The sequence below is a fragment of the Vicugna pacos genome, chromosome 26, assembly GCF_048564905.1.
Source record: "Vicugna pacos chromosome 26, VicPac4, whole genome shotgun sequence".
Classification (NCBI taxonomy): domain Eukaryota; kingdom Metazoa; phylum Chordata; class Mammalia; order Artiodactyla; family Camelidae; genus Vicugna; species Vicugna pacos.
This window is the reverse complement of record NC_133012.1, coordinates 5,785,784-5,809,364: the sequence shown is the minus strand read 5'-3', so window position 1 is coordinate 5,809,364 and position 23,581 is coordinate 5,785,784. Positions and strand designations below refer to the sequence as shown.

Sequence of the window (23,581 nt, the reverse complement as noted above, 5' to 3'; positions counted from 1 at the left end):
TAAAATAAAAACTCATAATCTTAATAAAAATATAGAAAGTTACAGCTAGACATCTTATGCAAACTGTAGAAAGTCAAGAACAAGAAGATATTAAAATTACCCACAGAAAAGACAACAATTACCTTCAAAGAAGCAGGACTGAGAGCGGACTGAAAGAGAAAGATGGAAGCCAGAAAACAAGGGGATGCTACCTCAAAGGGCTGAAAGAGAACTGTCACCAAGCCAGAAGTCTACATCCAGTGAATGCACACTCTTCAAGAAGGAAGTGAAATCAATACACATTAGGGAGGATTAACAAAACCAAAAGCTGGTTCCTTGAAATAGGTTAATAAAACTGATATCCCTGGCAACAGTGACTAATAAAAAAGGGGAGAAAAAGCAGCAAAATTAACAGTATCAGAAGTGAAAAATGGTACATCACTACAAATCCTACAAGTGTTAAAAAAATAATAAAAGGATATTGCTATATTTTTGCCAATAAATCTGAAATTTTAGATGAATGAACAGATTCCTAGAAAAACAGAACTTACCAACACTGGCACAAAAATAAATAGAAAATATGAATAGTTCTATAAACTATTAAAGAAATTGAAACTATAATTAGAAACCTTCCAACAAAGAAATCTTTTTAAGCCTAGATGACTCCACTGGTCAACCTGCCAAGCATTTAAAGGAAGAAATAATGCCAATTAGAACAGAACAGAAAAAAAAAAGAACGACCAAGTAAAGGACAAACAGATGTAGAAAAATAAATGCAACAAAATGACAAAGGATTATGTTTTGTTAAAAAACAAAACAAACAAATGAATGTAACAAAACAGACCCACAAATATAGAGAACAAACTAATGGTTACCAGTGGGGATGGGGTGGGGAAGGGGCAAGATAGGGGCAGAGGATTAAGAGGTACAGACGATTAGGTGTAAAACAGATAAGATACAAGGACATACTTTACAACAGAGGGAATATAGCTAATATTTTATAATAACTTTAAAATGAGTATAATCTATAACAATTTTGAATTATGTTGTACATCTGAAACTAATATAATATTGTAAATCAACTATACTTTAATCAATCAATACAAAATAAAGCAGAATCATGGGGAAAAAATTCACATATGGAGAAAACAGAGGCAACATACATAAGCAAAAACAACAAGACTTATAAAGAACTACGAATCGATATAGAAATGGTCTAATATGAAAGTGGGCAAAGGGAATAACCGGCAATTTACAGAAAGCAGGAAAACAGCCGATAAACACATGCCAAATGCTCAACTTCACTGGTAATCAGATAACTGCTAATTAAAACCACAAGTAACATCTCAAAAAATACATCAAGTGGAACAAAACTTAAAGAGTTAGATAATACCAACTGTTGATCAGGGTGTGGGGAAACAGGCACTGCTACACACTGCTGGTTGGACTCTAAGTTAGAAGGAACTACCTTATGAAGGCCACAGGGCCGCATCCATAAAACTAAGAGGAGACATTCTCTTTCTGCAGCCTAGCAATTCTGCTTCCTGCTGTCTTCCTTAGGGAAGCCTTGTCCGTGTAAAAGGATGTTGACTGAAGCATTGTTTGTAACTGCAAACAACTGAAAGCTGTAATTATCTGCCTTTTAAATAAGATTAGCATTTTCATTTTGTGTCTGTGTTACATATGGAAATTATAAGTGACTATTTACTGGCCATTTGGGTATCATCTTTTGGGAAGTGTTCAAGTCTTTTGCCAATTTTTTTTATAATGCTATAAAAATTCTAAAGGAAAAAAATACAAGGAGTATTTTTTTTGTTTTGATTGTTTTACAAAAGGTTAGATTTGGTTTTGGAAGTACCTAACCTTTACAAATTGGCTGGCTAAATTATAAAAATCTTTTAAAATTAGCACTTTTAACTCTGGTGCTCAATTTTGGGGGGCAGCTTTGTTATAGAAATAAAACAAATTACAGTGGGTTTTTTTTAATTGTTCTTCTGTTGCATATATGTAATTTCAAATTATATTTTAACACATAGGTAGATATGAAAACAACAGCATTGTTTTTAAAATAACTTTCAGAAATCTAAAATATTACAAGAAAATTATTTTGAAGGTTAAGAGGTTTGACCTCACCTAATGTATGCACTGCTCTATGTAAAAATAAAATAGTCTTTCACTTGCATAATGATCAAAGTAAGTTTAATAGAACTGAAAACTGCTGTAACTAGCAATACTGTAGCACTAACAGGGAGCTGAGCTATACACCCCCCCCCCCCCGAAGACTAACGTTCAGAGCTCTAGCATGTGAATGCTTCTACCACTGTCCCTCCTCACTAGGACTTCCTTTTATTGCCTGATACACATTTTATTCAAAAGGGAGAGTGAAAATGCCTTCTCCCCAGAAATCACTATCTTAAACAATAGAAAGTGATAGTATAAGTATCCTCTAATTCTTTTTACATGTAAAGTATTTATCTTTTGATAAACAAACAAAAAAACTTCCTAAATGACCTTAAACAATGGTTTGAAGAATCTGAGTTTTCACTCCTAACATATTGGCAGTGCACCAGATTGATACCAAACTGATTTTCATGTGATGATAAATAAATCAAAAGCAATTTAAAAAACAATTACTTCTGTGGTTTTGATTTGCATTTCCCTGATTACTAATGATGAACATCTTTACATGTCTTATTGTCCATTTGTGTATTTTCTTTGGAGAAGTGTCTATATATAAGTCCTTTGCTCAATTTTGAATTGGGTTATTTGGGTTTGTTTTTTTTTTTTTTTTTTGGTGTTTTATTCTCAGAGTTTTATAGTTTTAGCTCTTGTGTTTTGGTCTTTGATCTATTTTGAATTAATTTTTGTATATGGATTCTTTTGCATGTGGATCCAATTTTCCCAGCACTATTTATTGAAAAGACTATCCTTGTCTCATTGAACAGTATTTGCACCCTTGTTAAAAAATCATTTGATTGTATCTGTGAGTTTATTTCTGGGCTCCCTATTCTATTGGTTTCTATGTTTATATGGTCTTTATGTCAGTACCACACTGTTTTAATTACTGCAGCTTTGTAGTAAATTTTGAAATTAGAAGGGAACTTTGTTCTACTTAATTGTTTTTAAAGCAAATTTGCCTGTTAAATTTCCTAATAAATGTGTACCAAATTAGATTATCTTTAACCTTTGTTGGCAGAGTTCTAGACTTAGGGTAGAAGCCGTAAGAGCATTTTAATATTGAGATACATGGTCCTTCCTACCAGCAATTTAAGACACAGGCTGCAAATCTGAGTGCTTAATGAGGCCAGGCAGGTTATATCAATGACTGAGTGACAGGGCTTTAGAAAAAGGGAACAGTAGGGGACATGGGGGACCAGGAGTACATGCCACTCCATGTTTGCACATTCAAAACTTATTCTGAAGACCAAATAAAACAATGTGCACATCATTTGACTTTGAGACTAACAGTTGGCAAATTGTTCAAAAGTTTTTCTGCAGGGTCTAAATGTCATAAGTGATATTTTACATAGGGAAAAAGATAAATTATATGTTTAAAGCAGCTTCTATAAGCTTGATTTTTGCCAGTGTGCATAGGTGAGTGTGTGTGTGTGTGTGTGTGTGTGTGTCTGTGAGAAAGAGGGGATATATGATATATGATCTCCATCCTACTAGTCAAGGTGGTAGAAGGCAGTGGTAAAAAGTGAGGACTCTGGGGTCAGGCTCTGCCTCCTGGGCCTAAACCAGTTTCATCATCTGCTCTTTGACTCTGAGCAAAGCTGGAATACAAACTCTCTAATTCACAGTTTCACACTCTGTAAAATGGAAATAATAGTATCTGTCTCAATATTATGAGGACCAAGTGAGGTGAGAAGATAAAATGCTTAGTACTAAACATACCTGGCATTTAGTAAGTGTTCAGTAAAAATAATAATAATAATAATGGAATTCAGAATGTACAAATGATTTTTTGGAGGCATACAAATAAAAGAGTCTAAAATAAATAGGAGAATCCAAATCAAGGGGGGAAGGAAGTAGGAGAATAATGAGCTGTCAAAAGTAAGGTCAGAGCATCATAAATACCTGATACCCAACCGGCTCACAGTTCCTCACAGCAAAACCAAAACACAAAAACACACACGGTTCCTAGGAGCACTACCATGCCACCTCCAGTTGACTTTTCCCTTGATTTACTGTTACAGATTAAACAGTTCTATTTCCTGCTTTCTACGACTTTTAACTAGAATCATGGTGACACAGAGAAGAAATATAAACTTGCCTATTTCTTTCTCTGTAAATTATTTTGATAGGTGGCAATCTTTATATGGGGGGATAAGATATAAATGGTGACTCCAAAACCCCCATGTTTTAAAAACAATTTTCAGTAGCTCCACCTTTCCATTAAAAATATGATCACCATGGTTATAGTCTGTGATGGACACGTATTCCAGTCTGTTAAAGTCAAAGGGTTTTAAACCAGTTTATTAACCACAAAAATTTCAAACCCATCTGAAAAATAATTCACTCTACATACTTTGTAAGCTCTTTAAATGAAACACAAATGTATCTCCATGATTTGATAGATTTTACGGTAAAGGCGCTGGCAGGAGGAAATCTGACAGCAATATTGCTGACTACTCTTCTGATCTTAGAAAGCCTCATCACATGGTCTCAACTCGTTGAAACAGCTCTGGGAGAGGAGAGAAGAGCTGCGTCAAGGTGGTAAGAGACAGAGACATCCTGGGAGATGAGGGCATTCATTGCATGAACCTCCCTCCCTGCAGAAGCTCACCAGTTTTACATTCGATGCAGATGAACTTTCCATCAGGGAGTGATGTCAACCCCAGGCACTCCAGGTGGAAGTGTTTGCAGCACTCTCCCTCACAAGGAACCAGAGAGTCACCAGAGCTTTCACAGATCTGTAACAGAGCAAAAAACAGTGGTTCTCAAACTTGAGCAGGCACAGGACCACTGGAGGGCCTGTTAAGACACTTTTCACAGGGTCCACGGTTTCTGATGCAGGAGATCCGGGGTGGAGCCCAAGAGTCTGCATTTCTAATAAGACAATGCTGATGTTGCTGGCCCCTGGATAACCGGATAACTATTTCTAGGTGCAATATGTATAAAGTTTAAAAGTCATATTTGATCTTTTATTCCTCCTTCTTTGGAATCTGCATACTTTAACTTCTTCACAGGGCAAAGTGATATTTTTCAAAAAAGGGTAAATATACATTAAAAAAGTTAACACCAGCTTCAATTTAAGAAAGTGTTTTTGAAATCAGCCATCTGTCATTTCCTTCCAATTAATAACAGCATCACAATGAAGACTGGCACTCGCATGTAGATAATAAGAATTTCAACTCAGGAAGGGAAGAAAAGAGACAGAAATGACTTCTAGATCTGCAGCTTTAAAGGAATGTGATGATTTAGAAAGACACTGCCCTCTCCAACACGAGGGGGTGTTTCATTGGCAGAATATTCTAGCAATTCTTTCGAGCAGCAGGACAGGTCTCGTGCCTACCTGACACACAGCGTCCTTCTTACTCATCCCAGTGCCTCTTCTGGACAAACTTGAATCCACGGACTGCACATCAGAAGCATCTGCATCTGCGGTAGCGGAAGGGCTATCTGCTTGCTTTCCAAAGCCTACCTACGTGGGAAAAAAAAACACCTTTTTAAGAAAAACAAAAAATTTCATCAAAACTAGGTGCTAGGAAAATCCCAGTGCAAGACTAGCTCAAATAAACCACTGTATATCCTCTTGTTTTCTTTCTTTCTAAGACCCTTGGGTACCAGATGTCTGGTGTTTTGAGAGAAACTGTTAAAATTAAAACACTATGCTTCTGTTAGGCAAAATTAAAAGAGCCATAAGTCACAAAATAATCAAAATGGTTTCTTTACTATGAGTTTGTTTGTTTTTTAATTCCCTGCTCTCCCCAAATAAGTCAGGCAAAGCATTGTTTGGTTATTGGTTTTGCAAAGCTGGACAGCACTGCGCCCAGACCCTGGGCCATGCTTACCTGCAGGTCGCTCAGTCCCCTGGAGTCGGAGTCGGATGTGTCTCTGTACGCTGAGCTAGCCATTTCTACGTCCGTTGAGGCGCGGCTCCTTTTCTTTAGGGGTTTACAGGAATCTGAAATCTCGCTGGCACCTTAACACAACACACCGAAATTAATCCTAAAATAGTGCTTTAAGTTTGTTGTTTTCAATTTTGTGTGTATGTGTGGGAGAATATTTTCTTTCCCCAAACTCATCTGTAGTGTGAAAAAAAAAGCACAGCTCTCTTTGTAACAACTGAAGTCACGAGTCAAAACTTCGTAAGCTTCTGACCTTCCTGAAGATGAGTAATGATTTAATTTACAAACCGCTCTGTTAAAACATTGAATTCAGTGCTCCTGCGCTAAAGCTATTTTCAGGCCATAGAGCCCAAGTTCCAACCTAAAAACCAATTCTATCAAAACTGCAGGACAGCTGATACGATTTGGAGCGATCCAGAGAACCATTCAATTTGGAGGGGGAAGACATAAAACCCAACACACTGTGTAGCTTACAAATATGGTCGCAGAGACACCTCCATCTTGTTTTTATTAGGGATGTGACAAATCTTTGATTTGTATTCGATTCGTACACGGATAGTGCCATTTTCCCCCGAATTTTGCCATTCAGTTGATTATTGCCCCCCAAACAGATTCTGGATGTTCGCAATTGTTCATCTGAGACTTCCTTGGTGAAGGGCATTTACTGTGACCATTACAAGTGCTGCGGTACAGCTACATACGTCATGCCATTTAAGGAGGCACAGTGCTGAGGGCTGTAAACAGACAATCAACGTTCGAGTGCAGCCAAATCACGAAGAGCTGGATGAGAGGCCGCTATGTGGAATTGGTTCGGGAAGGAATAAATATGAAAAAAAAAAAAAAAAAGGCAGAGAATAGTGTGGAATTTTTTTTTTTTAAAACTGTGTGTAATACAAATCCAGCCAAAACAATAGTGCAAAAAGTTACAAAGCAACAATCTCTTGGGCTAATGCGGTAGAGGCTACACAGAACAGCCGCGATGGTATGTGCAGGTCGGGCACGGTGAACACCAAGGAACCAAGGAGACGGTTAATATTTCAACCCACAGTTTGTGTTTTGGATTTTTTTTTTTGCCCCCAAAATTTCCATACAACAAACAGACATCTAGATCAGCCCAGCAAGCTATGGTGGAAGTGTGCAGTCCAGAAGAGACCATGGAGGAACAGGTCTCCCGAGGCCACGAAGATCCGCAGGGCTGAGTGCGCGCAGCACGTGGTGTGTGGCCCCGGTCTGTGCCGGAGGCTGTGGGCCTCTTTAGACCGCTCAGATTACTGGAACCTCGTTATCACATCCCACGCTACAAGGTTTTCACTCAATGTTTCCTGACATCTATAAATGAGGGTGTCTGCCCGTGTGAACGCTGATTTAAAAAAAAAAACACAAGTACACAAATCTATCTCCTTCATTGCTGGTGTATGGACCCAGAACACCACCACAAAATGTTTCCTTGGCCTAAAAGATCACTGGATTAACAAGGAGTTTTAACAGAGGAACAGGAGTGCTGTACTGAGAGGCTTTCGAAGGGAAACACAGGTACCGCCATTTCCGATGAGTTTCTGAAAATGCTAGAAAGACGACAGACTGCCAAAGACAGCCGCCATGCTGTTCTCCATGATAACGGCACTAATATTTTTTTTTAAAAAAAATAAGAGCTTTTAATGATTGTAATGTATACAGTTTGGGCTGTTTGGCAAAACCCTGCAGATGTGCATTAATGATGCTTTATTGAAAAACAAAAAACAAAAAACAAAAAACAGTCCATGTTGAAATTGATCAGTGTAAGTTAAACGGTGGTTTTTAGGCTGGACCCATGATTTAAGCTGTACCCATCCAGCTCAGACCAAAAAAAAAAAAAAATCATTTGAATGTTAAAGCAATCGTTCAGAGTCTTGAAGAAGAAACCAGGCAGGAAAGTGCCAATAATGATGATTGGCAAAATCAAAATTGAAAACAAAGGAACTGTTTTATCGAGCCGCCGACAAAGAAATCTTGCATGGAGACTACAAGTCTGGAGTTTCTGGGATGAAATTGTACAGGAATCTCAGTCCACAGTTTCCTCAATCGCTGCGGAGACGGAGCTGTCACTGAATCTGACAGAGCCCTGCACTCCCCGGTCCGCCGACCCTGTGGAATGGTGGAAACACAACGCAATCAGGCCTCCTAATCTCGCAGCGATCGCGATGTCTTTTCTTGGAGCTCCGCCAAGCAGTGTTCCCTCCGAGAGGCTGTTCAGTTCTGCTGAGGATCTCCACGGAGACCATCGCTGCAGACTTCTCCCCGAGAATGCAGAGAGGCTGGTGTTTTTTTTTTTTTTTTTTAAATAATGCAATTTGCCCAGAGTAAACTACAGGGTATTAAATACAGTCTGATCTCACCAAAAACGCACGAATCATGCTATGGAGTTTGTACTGTAGTCAAATTGCACACAGAAAATACAGATACAAGTTTAAGCTTTCTTAAACTTTGTGCATATCGCAATTAGACTTTGCATAAGGTCATCTAATAATGGCCATAAATATGCTATGAATCATTTTAATTTACAAAAAAAGATTTTACAGCACTGTAAAAATAAACGTGGCAAGGTTTTTTTTCAATCAGGTTGTCTTGTCTGATTTGTCATAGTCCATGTTTGACAAACATTAATAGCTACTATTCGGTATTCACTCGAATACCAAAAAAAGTGGATTCGTCACATCCCTAGTTTATAAACCAGTGAAACCCCAGAATCTTATGGAGAAAAGTTGGAAACAGTATCAAGTCTACGTGGTGTTCTCCAATTTACCAAAACAAGTAAGACTTTTCACACGGAGGCACAGAATAAGATCAACTCTAGAAGACACACGCGCGCACGCTCACACACACACAAACACAGGGGAATACTTCAATTTCACACAAATTATCGACTGAAGAGCAACAGCAATGATTTACAGAGACAAACAAAAATACATGAAGTACAAATAATTCTTTAAAATTGGTTTTAATCAAGGAAATGTAGAGCAACAATGTAAGAACTCACCTTTTTGTAATCCAGTCTTCACTGTAGCCTGAGGAACTGTTTCAACCTGTTTGGGGAGAAAAATAAACCATTAATAAGGAATTTTTATTTTTCACTTCATTAACAGAAGAAAAAAATAATAGTTCCATCAATCTAAGTGATGATGAGTGATTAATGTATCTGAAATCTGGACTCGGCCCCATTTTCTGGGTAAAGTTCTCTGTCTCAGGGTCAGGGAGGGTTTAAATCCTAGCTGCCTGTGCTGAATGCCAAGTGACAACACACAGCCACACGCTCTCTAGCCAAGACCTTTCCCACCATTCCTCGTATGTGAAGAGACCGAGAATGCTTTCCTCAGAGTCTGGGGGGCAGAAGAGGGGTTGTTTCTGTAACCAGCCCCAACGCTGCTATAAACCCCTCCCGCCCCAAAGACATTAGGATAAATTTTTACTTACTATGATACTCAGGTTAATGTAACTCACACCACTAAGACCTTTCCGCGCCTGCACTCACATCTAAGTTGCTGGGAATCAGGATCCTCTCTGTAGAGAGTGCTACAGGGCTCCATACAGCTGGAAGCTCAATAATTTTGCTGCTACTACAAACTTAAGAAAGTAAGTTTGTGATATTGCAAAAGCACTTTCTCGAGTGTCTTATGAACAGTGTCTTGATCCTACAGTAGGAGAGCGAGATCAGAAGTTATTCTGCCAATGTGTATGGAAAACGCGTGGTACTATGAGGACTGAACCATTAGAATTAAAGAAAGGATGCTGTTTGGAGGATGCTTCCTGTTTAAGCTATGAACTGAACTTTATGTTTCTTTGAGTTGTGGTGAAATATGAATGTTGATGTTGAAACATATTGTAAACATATTGTCAATATTTAAGGATTGTTCTAAGCTTTTTAAAATTAAAAAAAAATTTTTTTTTACAACAGGTAAAAAAATATACAACAGAAGTGCTTTTTTAAGACACAATTAGTAATACAAGTATAAAATCTTCTAAACAATCACTGGCATTGTTCTACTAATAACTATAAACACAGTGGCATTAACAATTTGTCCTTATGCTTATTAATTTTAGACTGACTGGTCACAGACTGAATTTGGGAACCAGCTGGCAAGATCACATCTTCATTTTGGTAAGAAATACTGCAGATTTGCAAGAGTTTAGAAAGATTTTTTGGAATATAATTTCCTAAGCTTGGAAGTTAATTATGATAAATGAATGAAAAATTAGCATTTTACTTAAATTTTAGTTAAATATTTCTGGGAAAACTGTTTTACATGCTTGATGATACCACAGAGCACCCACAATGTCACCTTTTAAGTCTGGAAGATTAAAGTTATGAAGGAGATAATTTAAATTGAAAACTTCACATTCTTCCATATTTAAGTAGTTTTAAAAATACAAAGCTTATTGAACTAATACTCTTCAGAGTTCTTTTTATTTAATAGTAGCTGTCTGGGCTGTAAAACTGGATATTCTTTCACTTCAAAAAAATTAAGAAAAACTCTGACTTTGAGTTTAATTTAAAGGAGTAATGATTTCCAAAATTTTCTTTGAGAAGGTATGTTAATACGCATATGAAGACACTGATCACTCAGGTTTAATACCCTTCATTTAGAAGACTTTTTTTTTTCACTTAGTGTGTATCTGACAACCCGTTAACAGGTGAGTGCCATTCCACTGGGAAAATAACATTCCAAAAAATCTGTGACACCAACAGAAAAACCACATCATCTATGATTATTTCTTAAATAAAACTCTTAGAGTTAAATTAATTTGATGTGTTTAAAAAATAAAAATAATACATACCAGCAGCTTAAACCAAAAATTAAAAATTTTTAAAAAGGAACTCACTGGTGGTTCCAAATAAAAATCATGAAAACATGAAATCATTTTGCTCACAACAGAAAGTTCAAAATAAACGTGAGGAATTCTTTAAGAATCTTGTACCACTGGCTTCGAATCTCCCGAAGCCTGACTGCTTTCCGTGAAAATGCCTGAAGCAGAATCACAGGGATGGCGGTCTTAGGACTGGGCACTGGGGTTCACCAGGACAGAATCACTAGATAGTCCAGAAAGGAAACCCTGTGTAGGGGAAGCTTCTTTTCTTTTAAGAGACCAATATGAGCCACATTTACAAATACAACGTTTTAACTCTCTACATGTAGGAAGCCAACCTGCTCCTTTTTGATCTTCTTCTTTGGCACAACCTCGGTGGATTTTTCTGATTCAGAACGAGTTCTAATTGATCTTCTTTGTTGCTTCTTTTCTGCTGAGCCTAGAAGATAATTTAAACAAACAAAAACTCATTTGATGGGGTAGCTGGTGATCGCTGGTCCTAGTGCCCCTACTTACAAGTCTGAAACAAAAGGGGAATGTAAAAACAAGACAACTCATTTGAGGATGCCCTGACATTTAAGTAAGTAAGATTTGACCAAATCCCCTCATTACTTTTGGTCTTTTAATTATAAATCATTAAAAAAAACTATTAAACACTTGGGAGTACATAAAAAAATTGTACAGATCAAATTGTAAAGGCTGATGGGTTGAGACTAGGACATAAAGATGAAGCCATACAGATGAAGAAGGATTGATTTTTTTTAAATTATAAAGTCAAACTGAAATAGCAGAGACACGGTTTAGTTTTAAAGCAGATAAACACATTTAGGTAACTATAACTGAAGGGATTGAGGCAATGGTTGAAAATGATTTTATTCTCAGTTCACATTGGGAATTAATGGTTCAAAATTCAGTCAGGACTACATATTTTGCATTTTAACAGATCAATTAATTCTACATGTAAAATGCTTACAGTGCTGGGTGCACTTATAGAAGTTTTGCTGTTGTTGTGTTATTAACAACCCAAAAGTAAAAAAATAGAAAAGGCACAAAAATATGACCAAAACCGTAATTTGACTGTCAAGGGACTTCATCCACTTTAGAAATAATTACTCATGGAAAACTAGTTGAAACACATCATCAAGCTTTTTAATGTTAAATGGTGGAAAAAAAGAAAGTATGAAGATTTTTAAACAGTAAAAATTTTTGACAGTAAACAGAAAACTCACATGGACCCCATCTAGGAAAGGATAAAACTTGCACCAAAGGCCACAACGTGAAAGAATACTGTCAGGAATGATTTCATTCTGTGGCCCTGAGGAGGAGTGACACCTTCAGTGCAGCTGTTTCCAGCTTTCCAGCGCCTAGACCACCTAAATGGTCCTTCCTAGACAAAACCCCCCTTGCAGAAGCTACCTCCATAAAGCCTTCCTTCCACATCCCCTTGTGTATTTTCTGGTTTCACTGTTCTTGTCTATGTGTAAATGGCTTCCCTCACGTTTGTTCAAAGCCAAAACAAAGGAGACTCCCAGTACTTTTGCAGAAGGGGGTAAGGAGTAGGTTGTTTAATAATAATGTACTGTTTCTGAGCTGTGGTTAATTAATTTCCAGCAGAGAAGTCACAAAACGAAGGTGTCCTTTATTCTCACACTAATAAAAATTTACTAAGGCAACAGACCTCCCACCCTCAGACACCTGTGTATTCCAGACAGTCATATTTTAGTATAGTCATCAATATTCAAGTACCTATAAGGAAAGAGGAAAATGAAAACATAACTGCTTAAAACAAACAAAAAACAAACTTGACTTGTTTTGAGGATGAGACAATGTAACTGTTCCATCAAGCACAAATGATATCTGATCTGCTAAAGAAGTTAAGGCAATGTGACTCCTTAAAATTATTCTGAAAACTACCCAAAGAACACATAAATTCTACTACATTTGAAACCACTGAAAAGTATTGTGTTACGTTCTAAGAGAGGGGAAGTGAGCATCTCTGGATTCGGAAACTAGTTTAGAAATCTGGCATAAATGCAAATACAATTCTTCAAACCACAGAAATGGAGCAGTGCCACACACTTCCTGTAGTCCCTTAAATGCACTGAGAAGGCTCAAGAACTCTCCCTAAGTAGTTAACACCCGTGAAGACGATGGTGCAATTGGTTTCTGAAGGGAGATCAGGTCTCTCTTCTGAATTTTCAGCTACTTAAGTTATTTTCACAAGGAGCAAAATGGTCATTTAAAAAGACAAAATATGCTTGTCAACTACAACTAGTAACCAAACTTAAACTGAGGTTAAAGCTTTAGAGCACTCGTTCCTGAACTGAGGCCCCGACATTAATTTACAGTCTAATTACATGTGCCTGCCTAAGGAAGAAACTGGGCATTTTCCAGATATAAGAATTATAACCTCTTGCTTTCACTTTAAAAAAAAAAAAGGAAAAGAAGAAAATTCATAGCAGAACTTATATCTTGAAATGCAAAGACAAACATAAAAATAAAATGCTCAGGAGCTGAGTGGAAGAAAAAAACAAGCTCCATTAAAAGTAAAGGCATAATATTTAAGAGCAATCTAACATTATACGAGGAATTTCCTTTCTCCCTAGCTGGAAGAATAGAGACGTTTAAATAATGATCCTCCTAGTCTCACACTTACAGTCAGACAAATTACTAACAGCTTGGGGTAAAGAAAGATGACAAAACTGACAGACCTAACTATGGAGAGCTGAGGCCAAAAGATCCTTTCAGTAGTCAGGGAAGGGAGCAAACATTTTCAATTACAGCTAATTAATGCAAAGTCTTCTAATTCATTATTCACTGCTTCAACATTGTAACTTCACTTCTCATGTAGTATTCTGAAATGATACAAGTCAAATCTGGTTCTGGACTTTGCTACTCCCTCCTTATTAAAAAAAATTTTTTTAACGTGTTGTGAGAATCTTACTTATTTTGGGAGGGGGAGGTAATTAAGTTTACTCATTCATTTATTTTAATGGAGGTACTGGGGATTGCACCCAGGCCCTTGTGCATGCTGAGCTCCACCCTCTGCTCTCCCTCCTTACTTTAATGGAGCTTCCTTTTCCAGCTCACTTTATGATCAAGGCATTCTGCTTAATGTGCCCTGTCCAACAGATGCCCCATGTCCTCTGCCACCACCTCTGACGGTCTTGCAGCCCGCAACGCTTTTTTTTTTTTTAAGAAAGCTAGCCCAAGTTCTTTCCTGAATAATGACTGTTTTCATTTAGCTTTTATAATAATAAGAATTTTACTCAAAATTTCCCTTAAAAAATATCTACCCCTTAGCGCCACTCAGTTACAGGTTTGGCTGACTTACTACTGATTCAAGATTACCACCTCAGGTCTTAAGATTTTAATCCTTCTAGGAAATACATACATTTGGTCACTTCTTAGATTCCAAAAAGCCTTTTTAAAGAACAAAGTGAAACACACTCCTTTCTCCTAAGATTTCGAATGACCAAGCTAGGTGATATCTCTCTTCTTGATGGCTGTGTGCCACAGTAACACTGTCATGTAAAGCCAAACCCTCCACTCAGTAGAGCTGTAAGGTCCTTGGCAAGTCAGTCTCTTCATAAAGATGACTTTTACCTCTTCCAAAGGCACAGTCTTACTGAATACAGGCATTTCTCCTTTAAGCAAGGATAATTTAGCTTGATTACAATTCATGGTATCTGTTAAGCAGGGAAGATTATAAAAGGAGTTAGGCCCAGGGCCCTTCAGCCCCTAACACAGCACACCTCAGAACAACGGAAAGAGCGTGGACATCCACTAACCTGCGACCGACAGTGGGTAAAGGAGGAAACGGCAAGGGTGTTAGCAGTGCTGGAGAAGTAAAGGTGTCATTCTCATGAGAGAGGTTGTCAGATGGTACATCTACTCACATATGCACCGATTTTACAACTATATTCTTTTCACTATAGAACCCTCCTATTATTGACATTCCTGTAGGAAAAATAACTGTTATTGTTACTATGAATAAAGTTCTCTAGCTCCTAAACCATCCTTTCCCATTGAAATCATTGCTTTTATAGTTTGATTTTTTAAATATAATTCGATTTCGATAACTAAAGGTTTCTTAGGAAGACAGCTGCCATGTGACAGCAGAACAGAACCAAGGCCTCTCAAGCGGATCGAGGTCCTCTTCTGTCGCACCCACCTGCAGGACCAGACGCTGCTTCCGGAGATGACATACTCTGAGTTGCCTTTTCATTTCTCTGGTTTGGTGTAGAAATTATAAGTCTGTCTTGTCCCCTGACACTTATTTCCGTTTTGTTACCAATTCCCTTCAAAATAAGCCAAATTAAAAAATAGGTGATTACCAGGTAAATGACATCATTGGCTTATAAAGACAGCTTAAGATGATCATAATGTGCTTGAATTTTATAGGGTCTTTGACTGCAGTCAATGTATTATCTTAGCCATTATCAGAACAATTTTAATTACGTCATCAGGATGTATTCTAAAATGTACAGTAAGATTATGCGGGGGAAAAAAACTATTTGCTAAATCCAGATGATGAATATCACTAAAAAATGAACCTGTATCACCGAATCTTCTGCCAAAACCAAAATATTTTCTGGTCTGAACAGTCTCTCCCTTTACCCACATCACAGTAGAGAACTCTAGCCATTTTCACTTGGTAAAGTACCCACTACACATAAAAATGTCAACACGTCTTTGAAAGAGAAGGAAATCCTTAGACACAGAAGTATGCCATTCATGGTGACCAAAATGTGCACCCAATAAACAGTTCGGAGCAGACAGAAGGCAATTACAGTTCTGTCTCCTTTTAGGTATTTTTAATGCAATGAAATAAAGGAGTGATTTATAAATATAGTATACATATTTTTAAAAGATTGGTTTTATCTCAGATTTCATTTACATATAGCACTCTTTGGAGGAGGGTGACAAAATTTGGCTTGTGCATCCAAAAGCAGATAAAAACCAGCTCCTAGAATGAAGCCAATTCGCAGTCAGAAAAGATGCAAAATACTCATTTGCTATTCAAAGCTACCAATAGAACCAAGTGGAGACTTAATACAGGTCTTTCCAAGTAGCTTAGCCTTAATGAAATCAGCTGAACCTATAGGCAGAAACAGGTTAACAGAGGACCCTTACACTTTTCTTTAGGAAAATGTATCACTAATGAGGCATACCTATATTTAATTTTAATGTGCATATGAAAATGTTAGGAAGAAAGTGCAAAAGTCTTTTAAAGTAGCATACACCCATGAGGTGCCACTCAATTCAATTCACAAGCCCACAGTTGTGGTAAGGGCTGGGAGGGTAGTGAAGAGGTATATGGAATAAAAATTGCAACTGTTGTAAAACAGCTTTAAAGTCTTAAACCTAAAGTGTAAGTGCCCTAAATGGTCACCCTGGCTGGTGGAGGCATTCAGTCTGAAGAGGCTACTTTCACCCCATTACCCAAGCTATCGCCTCAGCTCATTGTTATAGAGCAAACACAGCTCTGCTATTTCTCCAACGTGCATCAGACACCCCAAGCCAACACGAGCCTAACAAAACTGCTGGTGCAACCAGATGGGCAGGTACAATGATCACGATGGTTACTTCAGATAACTGACAGAAATAATTTAGTAAGAAGCATGCTTTGCAACTAAGAAAAACTAACCATACAGACTAGAAACAGGCAAAGTGCCCAGTTTTTTTCCCATGACTTTAGGGAGCTGAGCTGAATTTTGGCTGCCCAGTTCAAGATTAATTTAGCACAGATGGGGATATTACAAAAGAGGGAAAAGAAGAAGAAAAACAAAGCCTTTTTGCCTATGTGTTTTTTGCCCCATCTTAAACAGAGTAAACTGTACGTTTCAAATGTAGTGGATGCAAAGGGTATTTAGATTACCACCTGGTGGTGTTTGGCGTTTTTTTAAATATCACGGCTGACTAGTTATTAAATACTCATGTTCCCCGAAAAAAACCATGAGGAAAGGAGGTACCTTCGTTGAATAAACAAATTGATCGATAAATTTCCCATCTCCGGCAGCATTCTGAAGAGCAAACACTTGTTCAATTTTCACAACTGGAGACATGTTGCACTTTTGCAAGTCCAGGCTCCCTTTGTGCATTGTGATGGAAGCTGGTAAGGATTTCCTTGCTGCTGCCGTCTTCCAGGCTATCTTAACCGGAGGTGGGTCCTCCTCTTCAGCACTGGTGTGCCGCCTCTGGCTATGTCTCCGAATTTCAGTACTTGACAGGGAGGAGGCCGCCTCGCCTGCACTGGTCTGTTCTGGCTGAGTATTCAGCACTGATCTCGGTCTTCGGGGTTTTTTAACTTCGGCTTTGGAGGCAACATTCTTTTTTGCTTGGGATAAAGCCTCCTCAGGCTGTTTATCAATGTAGATAAAAGTATACTGTTCTATCCTTTCCTCCCGGGTCATTTTCAATGCTTTCTCTGCGTGGGCAATGCCGATGTCCCATTGAGCGCGTTCTCGCTGAGGCCGGGGTTTCCGAATCTGGAAGCAAAGACAAACGGGCATTGAGAACATGCTTGGATCTAACAGGGACCTTTAAACCAACGTGTGTTTCCTACGTGATCTTCTCATCTTTCCAGGTATGTGCGAACAGCTTCAGGTTCCTCAGTCGAAGGAAGGAAATGTCCTGACTCCGAGACCCTGATGAATCAGTGGTACTGTGGATGACTGCAGGTCTGCTCTCTTGCACAGTAAACCCTTCTCTGTTGACCACGCTGCGGGACGCATCCCTCAAAGAGGCAGTCATCCTTCTCACACCAAACTCATAAAAAGCGAGCAATGATGATGGCAAGAGAAGAAAGATTACAGAAATGATCACGTCCAGTGGCCAATAAAACGCTACCATTAAAAATGCCACCCTAAAGCTCAGAGACCACAGCAAAGCTAAGTAAGCGGCGGAGAGCCAGGATGTGAAGCTGCGCGGCCAGCTGGAGCCAGAATGCACACGGGGCAGGGCGCAGGGACCGGGAGCCGGGAACGTGAAAGCTGACAAGACAGAAGACAGGAATGTTCGAGAGGAAAAATAAACCCGAGTCACAGTTTCCACAGGCCTGATCAGAAGACTCTGGATTGGCAAGACAGATGAGAACATTCAGAATAAAGGTATGCGAGATGACCAAAGCAATCAGGAACGATCCAGGGGGTTAGACAGAGGGAGCCAGAAATTAGCCGATGAACCCATGAGACAGAAGAGTGTACACTGAACACAGATATTTACATCTGCAGAACGTTAGGTCCTGATAAAATCAATCCAAATCCCCTGTGATAATATGTAGCTTCGTGTAAAACTATGACACGTTTCTGAATCACAAGAGGCCCACGCTAAATGAGCTAAGCTTAAAAATCTCAACTGACAGATTATCAAAATTCTAATATAGTCACCACCTCATCCAACATCTTTGGTTCCCTCTGTGGTGTGAACTTGGTTGAACCAGCTACTTAAGCTTTCTGTGCCTCAACTTTTTCCTCTGTAGAAACAGGAATAGTAATATCTACCTCATTGAAGTTGTTATGAAGAGTAAATGGATTAATACATGTATATAAATATAATGCTTAAAACAGTGCCTGTCTCACACAGAAGTGCTCACTAAATATTTTAAAAATTTAACTTTCATAAAACAATTTTGCTAATTAAGAATAAAGGGGAATTAGGAAAAGATGGTGAAGTGGGAAAAAGAATAAAACCCCCCCGGCAAAACCCACATTTCACTAGCATCCCCTGGACTATGTGCATTTGAAGTCAATTCAGACCAGACTCCAAGACTGTATTAAGCAGATGGTGAAAGTTTTCAATAGTACCGTAATACTGTTTACATGACAGATAAAATTTATTGACACATAATAAATTATTAAAATTGAACTTAGAGGAGTAAAACATATCACTCTAATTGTCTGAATTCAAGTTATGAAAAGCTCTGCTAAATTATTAAGCCCTTCAAGAAGCGCATTCGGCCGACGATGCCACCACGCTGTCGGTTACCTTCTGCTTCTCAGAGTGATTGCTGGCTTGTTTGGCTGCCTCAGCCAGCAGCTCTTCATACTGCTTGTGACCTTTGTACTCTCGTACCCGCTTCTCATGGACCCATGCCCTCTCTGGCTGGTTGCTAAAAAACTGGACGTGATATTCCCGGGCACCTGTAAGAAAAATTCTCGTTAGCCATTTCAGAACAGAAGCATCTATGTGTACTTCATCAAAAACGTGGACCTACGCCAGGTTCCCTAGTATTACGCCTGTTAAAACTTGTACATCTTGGATTGTCCAAAGATATAATCCAACCCCTACCAATGGCACTAATAGTTACTGTAAAAATCACCCCCAAAATGATTAAAATTAGCAAGCAGATTTTAAGAGAAAAAATTAGGGATTCTGGTAATTATTAGATTTGTTACCTTGGTTACACTACTTTTACTGGCTTCAAACCTTTCTACAAACAAATCTGGGTATAAATAAATAATTTTTCCTTAGAAAAATATATAACGTATTTTCTTGGATTTTCAAAAGCCAAGTGCTGGTCAAATTACTTTTCCAGTGACATAAACGTGTGGCACAGACCTGGGGGAGGAGGAGAGGCCACTGAGACTATCCCAGGGATTCTGTGAGGTCAAAGCTGTCTTCACAATACTACCAAGATGTTGCCTTCTGCGCTTAACACTGCAAGAGCAATGGTGGATAAGACTGCTGGCATCTCAGCACAAATGAAGGCAATGAGTGTAGTATTTGTCACTGCCACACACCAACAGCTAATGAAAAACAAGACCAGTTTTACTTAGTGTCCTTGATGAAGCAGTAAACATTACTGATTTTACTAAATGTCTCTATGTGATGAAGTGGCAAGTGTGTATAAAGCACCCTCCACACTGAAGGCATGACGGTTGTCTTGGGGGAAAGAACTTTTGTGACTGCTGGAACTGCAAGATGAACTGGCCGTGTGGAACACCATTTTTACTGGAGAGAATGACTGACAGGAGAACTATGGATATTTGAATTTGAGAATTTGGCAAATATTTCCTCAAAAATGAGCAAGCAAGTTTGTCACTTCAAGGAAAACAACTGACAGTATTTGTTGCCAATAATAAAACTTGATCTTTCAAGAAAAATGAGAATACTAGAAAATGAGTATCTGCCCCTATGAGCCTTCCAACTTTCCTATAATCAAAGAATTTTCTGATGAAATCAGTGATGACATTAACAAACGTGATTAAAAAAAGTATCTATAAAGGAAAGTGACAACATTTGGAAGATATGCATACAATATTTTTAAAAGGCCAGTGTATGATGTTAATCATAAAAGGCAAACAATCCATTCAAAGTGCGAGATAGAACCAATGGATTTTAATGTAACAAAGTACAAAAAGTTTATCAATGTGATTTCAGATTCCACATTGCAACTAAACCACCATTTGGTGTAGGATCAAAGAAACTGATCCACAATTATCTGAAAAGGCTATTTCCCTTTTCCAACTACACACCTGTGCGAGGCCAGGTTATCTTCATATTCTTCAACCAAAACATAACAGAGTGAATGAAGAAGCAGATACGAGAATTAAGTGTCTTCACTTAAGCCAGACATTAGAGATTTGCAAAAATGTAAAAAAGCCATTGCTCTCAATTTTTTATTTGAGAAAATATTTTTCATAAAAACATAATTAATGATATAACATATAATAGGTTATTTTAAAATAAATTAGTAAACATTTTAAATTTTTCTCAGTTTTAATTTCTAAATGAAAAGAAATAGTAGTAGATATAATAACTCTTATAAACAAAAGCTTTTAGAGTCCTCAAATTTTAAGTGTAAAAGGGGTTCTTGGGCCAAAACATCTGAGAATCATTGTTCTATAGTCATGCTCCTCTGAAAGTGTGGTTCCCAGAAGAAGCCAGTCTGTGACAAAACAAGCAGAGAAATTAAGAGTGAGCATTTAGAAACTATGATAATTTGATACTGCGTGACATCTAGGCCCGAGACCAGGGATTTTGCACCATGAATTTTTTTGGAGGGACGGGCCTTTCACTTTTCTAATAGTTAATTTTATCATATTTCACAGAAGTAGTGGTCCGTGGTAGACTGGAATTTTTTTTTTTTTAAAGAGCAATAAACTGGTCCTTTACCAAATTATAGTTTGGAAAACACTGCTCTAAAGTCTCAGGTCAACCTGGGGAACCCAAGGTAACTCAGGCAGGGGAGAAAGCCAACAAGCAGATCCTACAGGAAACATGGGGAGAAGCTTAAATTGAACTTAGTTATCTGAAATTGATTATACCTTGATTTCAAAATTTTTTAATTTTATTAGACATTAACAGGAGATTATCTAAGGAATTACTTTAATCTGGTTTAAAACCAGATTAAAATTTCAAGTGTAAAAAAAAAATTTCAAGTGTAAAATAGCCTATGAAAAGAGAGAAACACACACCCACAACTTGGATTTCCATATCATCTAATGTGAGAAGAACCAAGCATAAATTTGACTATAATTAATCAAGAAGGTTCATCAAAAGTCCAAGGGTTTTGGTGCACAAAAACAGAAATACAACCTAAACTAACAGGTGAGTTTGGTGGACGGGGTGGTGGGTACAAGTAGCAGGGTTAAAAGAACACAGGGCATAATCTGTTTCCAAAAGTCATGGTTAGTTATTTAGAAGCAAACATGATCCCAAAGGACTTCATAGTTAACATCTCATCTTAATGTTTATTTTCAACTTCTTCCTCCGTTAAACCCATTTACTACAGACAGACAAATCGAACAATCTGTCTCTGTTAGCACATTGCTTCCTGCTGGCTGGAAAACACAAAACAAGAGTGGAATAAAAACCCAAAGACCTGAGAGATGAAGAAACTAGCACATCTGTCCCTAAGTAACGGGCTAAATTTCCAATAGAAAAGTGTGGGAGAAACATTTTTATATAAGAAAAATATATAAATAAAACCAACCAGTTTTAAATTAAAAAAAATTGGGATTAAAAGTTATAATAGGTATAATGTGATACGATTTGAAACTCTCAGTTAAAAATCTTTATTTTCGTATCTATTCAGTACAATATGCAAAGAGAAAAAGAATTACTCCCACATTATGCATCTGTCAAAACCCACAGAACTCAACACACTGATAGGAGTGAACGGGAAAGGAAGCTGGTTCTAAAGAAGGAAAGAAAGGACAGTCGGGCTAGCACGTCACTGATTCTAAGGTTCATTCTATACAGAACAGTGCTACCACATCACTTTTTGTCCTTTTGAAAAAAACTATAAAGGTATTCAAAGAGAAAATAAAAGATACATGATTTTGGACTATAACATCTGAATGTGCTAAAGAAAACACTGCAGGGAAATAAAAGTAACATTGTTGGAAAGGCAAGTAAAAAAACCCCACAGACCTGTACAACACAAAAAGCGAACAGCACTGTAAACTAGGGACTTTAGTTACTAATAATGGCTCAATACTGGTTCGTACTGTGATAACTGTATCACACTAATGCAAGATGCTAATGGGGGAAGCTGCAGGGTGGAGGGAGAGGGAATATATAGGAACTCTCTGTACTGTCTAATTTTTCAGTAGACTCAAAGCTGCTCTAAAAAAATCGTCTATTACTAGAACCAGAATTACTCCCAAACCCTTAACAGCAGTTACAGGTCTGGAGGACGAAACAATGGGCATGTTCGCTTCTGACCATATATATGGTACTGTTATAAGCAGAGGAAGCATTTCATTTTTAACTTTTAAACTTAAAGTGAGACCTAAACAATGAAATACAACTTAAAATAGACATGTGACCCAAACATCTTTCAACATGCTCTTACAAAGAATTTTATCTTTATGTGTGAAAACCGTTAAATACGTTTTCCAATGCTGAGACTCTGACTAATAACAATACTGACTAATAACAATATGGAAACCAGTGATTACTATATCTAATTCAAGATAAATTTCATGAAGTAGTTTAGATAAGCAACACACAGTGGTTCACGGGTATCATGTGTGGAAAAGAATCAACACAATTAAGTTTTATACTGTGTTTCTGGTTTCCAAAAAACTGTCAGAAAACTACTTCATTTAAAACTGCACCGCACAGCCATGCAATGGAATATTATTTGGCAATAAAAAGAGAGGTGTGAAGAATTGATACGTGCCACTACACAGGTGAACCTCTAAACATGACGCTAAGTGAATGAAAGAAGCCAGACACAAAAGACCACACATTGTGGGGTTCCATCTCTATGAAATGCCCAGAATAAGAAAATCCACAGGGACAGAAAGGAGTTAGTAGCTGCTTAGGGCTTGGCGGCAGGGCAGGCATGGGGAGTGATTGCTAGTGCTGGTGGAGATGGGATTTCTTTTCTGGGTTGATAAAAAAGTCACAAAATTAAAGTGTGGTGATGGCCACACAACTCTGTAAATGTAATAAATGTCACTGAATTGCACTTTAAAAGGGTGAATTTTATGGTATGCAAATCATAGCTCAAGAGGGGTATTATTTTAAAAGCTACTGCAGAAAAGAGAAAAATTTAAATATTATCGGAATGTTCCTTTTTCAAACCTCAATTCTCAGATTTTGATTTCCTCAATAATATTTCTTAAAATCAGTTTTTCCTGCAGAGAAGTAGGAGATTGCCTATGGAGTACCAGACCAGATTAGATTAATTCATAAAACTAAATTTAAATACTTCCCTTGAAATACAAGAT

At 37.8% G+C, this 23,581-nt stretch overlaps 1 protein-coding gene across 5 annotated transcripts in view; it reads right to left on the bottom strand.

The window, feature by feature from the left end:
• The window catches only part of NSD3 (nuclear receptor binding SET domain protein 3), a 92,583-nt gene that overhangs the window by 26,485 nt on the left and 42,517 nt on the right, over positions 1 to 23,581 (bottom strand). For 4 of the 5 annotated variants that reach the window (XM_072950253.1, XM_006201120.4, XM_006201121.4 and 1 more), the window contains exons 5-12: positions 18,885 to 19,039; positions 16,871 to 17,386; positions 15,070 to 15,196; positions 11,234 to 11,334; positions 9,070 to 9,115; positions 5,997 to 6,127; positions 5,498 to 5,626; positions 4,769 to 4,895 (exon numbers count right to left, since the gene is read on the bottom strand). In XM_072950253.1, coding sequence (XP_072806354.1) covers positions 4,769 to 4,895; positions 5,498 to 5,626; positions 5,997 to 6,127; positions 9,070 to 9,115; positions 11,234 to 11,334; positions 15,070 to 15,196; positions 16,871 to 17,386; positions 18,885 to 19,039 — 1,332 coding nt within the window. Of the gene's footprint in view, positions 1 to 4,768; positions 4,896 to 5,497; positions 5,627 to 5,996; positions 6,128 to 6,519; positions 8,178 to 9,069; positions 9,116 to 11,233; positions 11,335 to 15,069; positions 15,197 to 16,870; positions 17,387 to 18,884; positions 19,040 to 23,581 lie in introns of those variants that run through there. The other variant, XM_006201123.3, reaches the window with a different exon arrangement.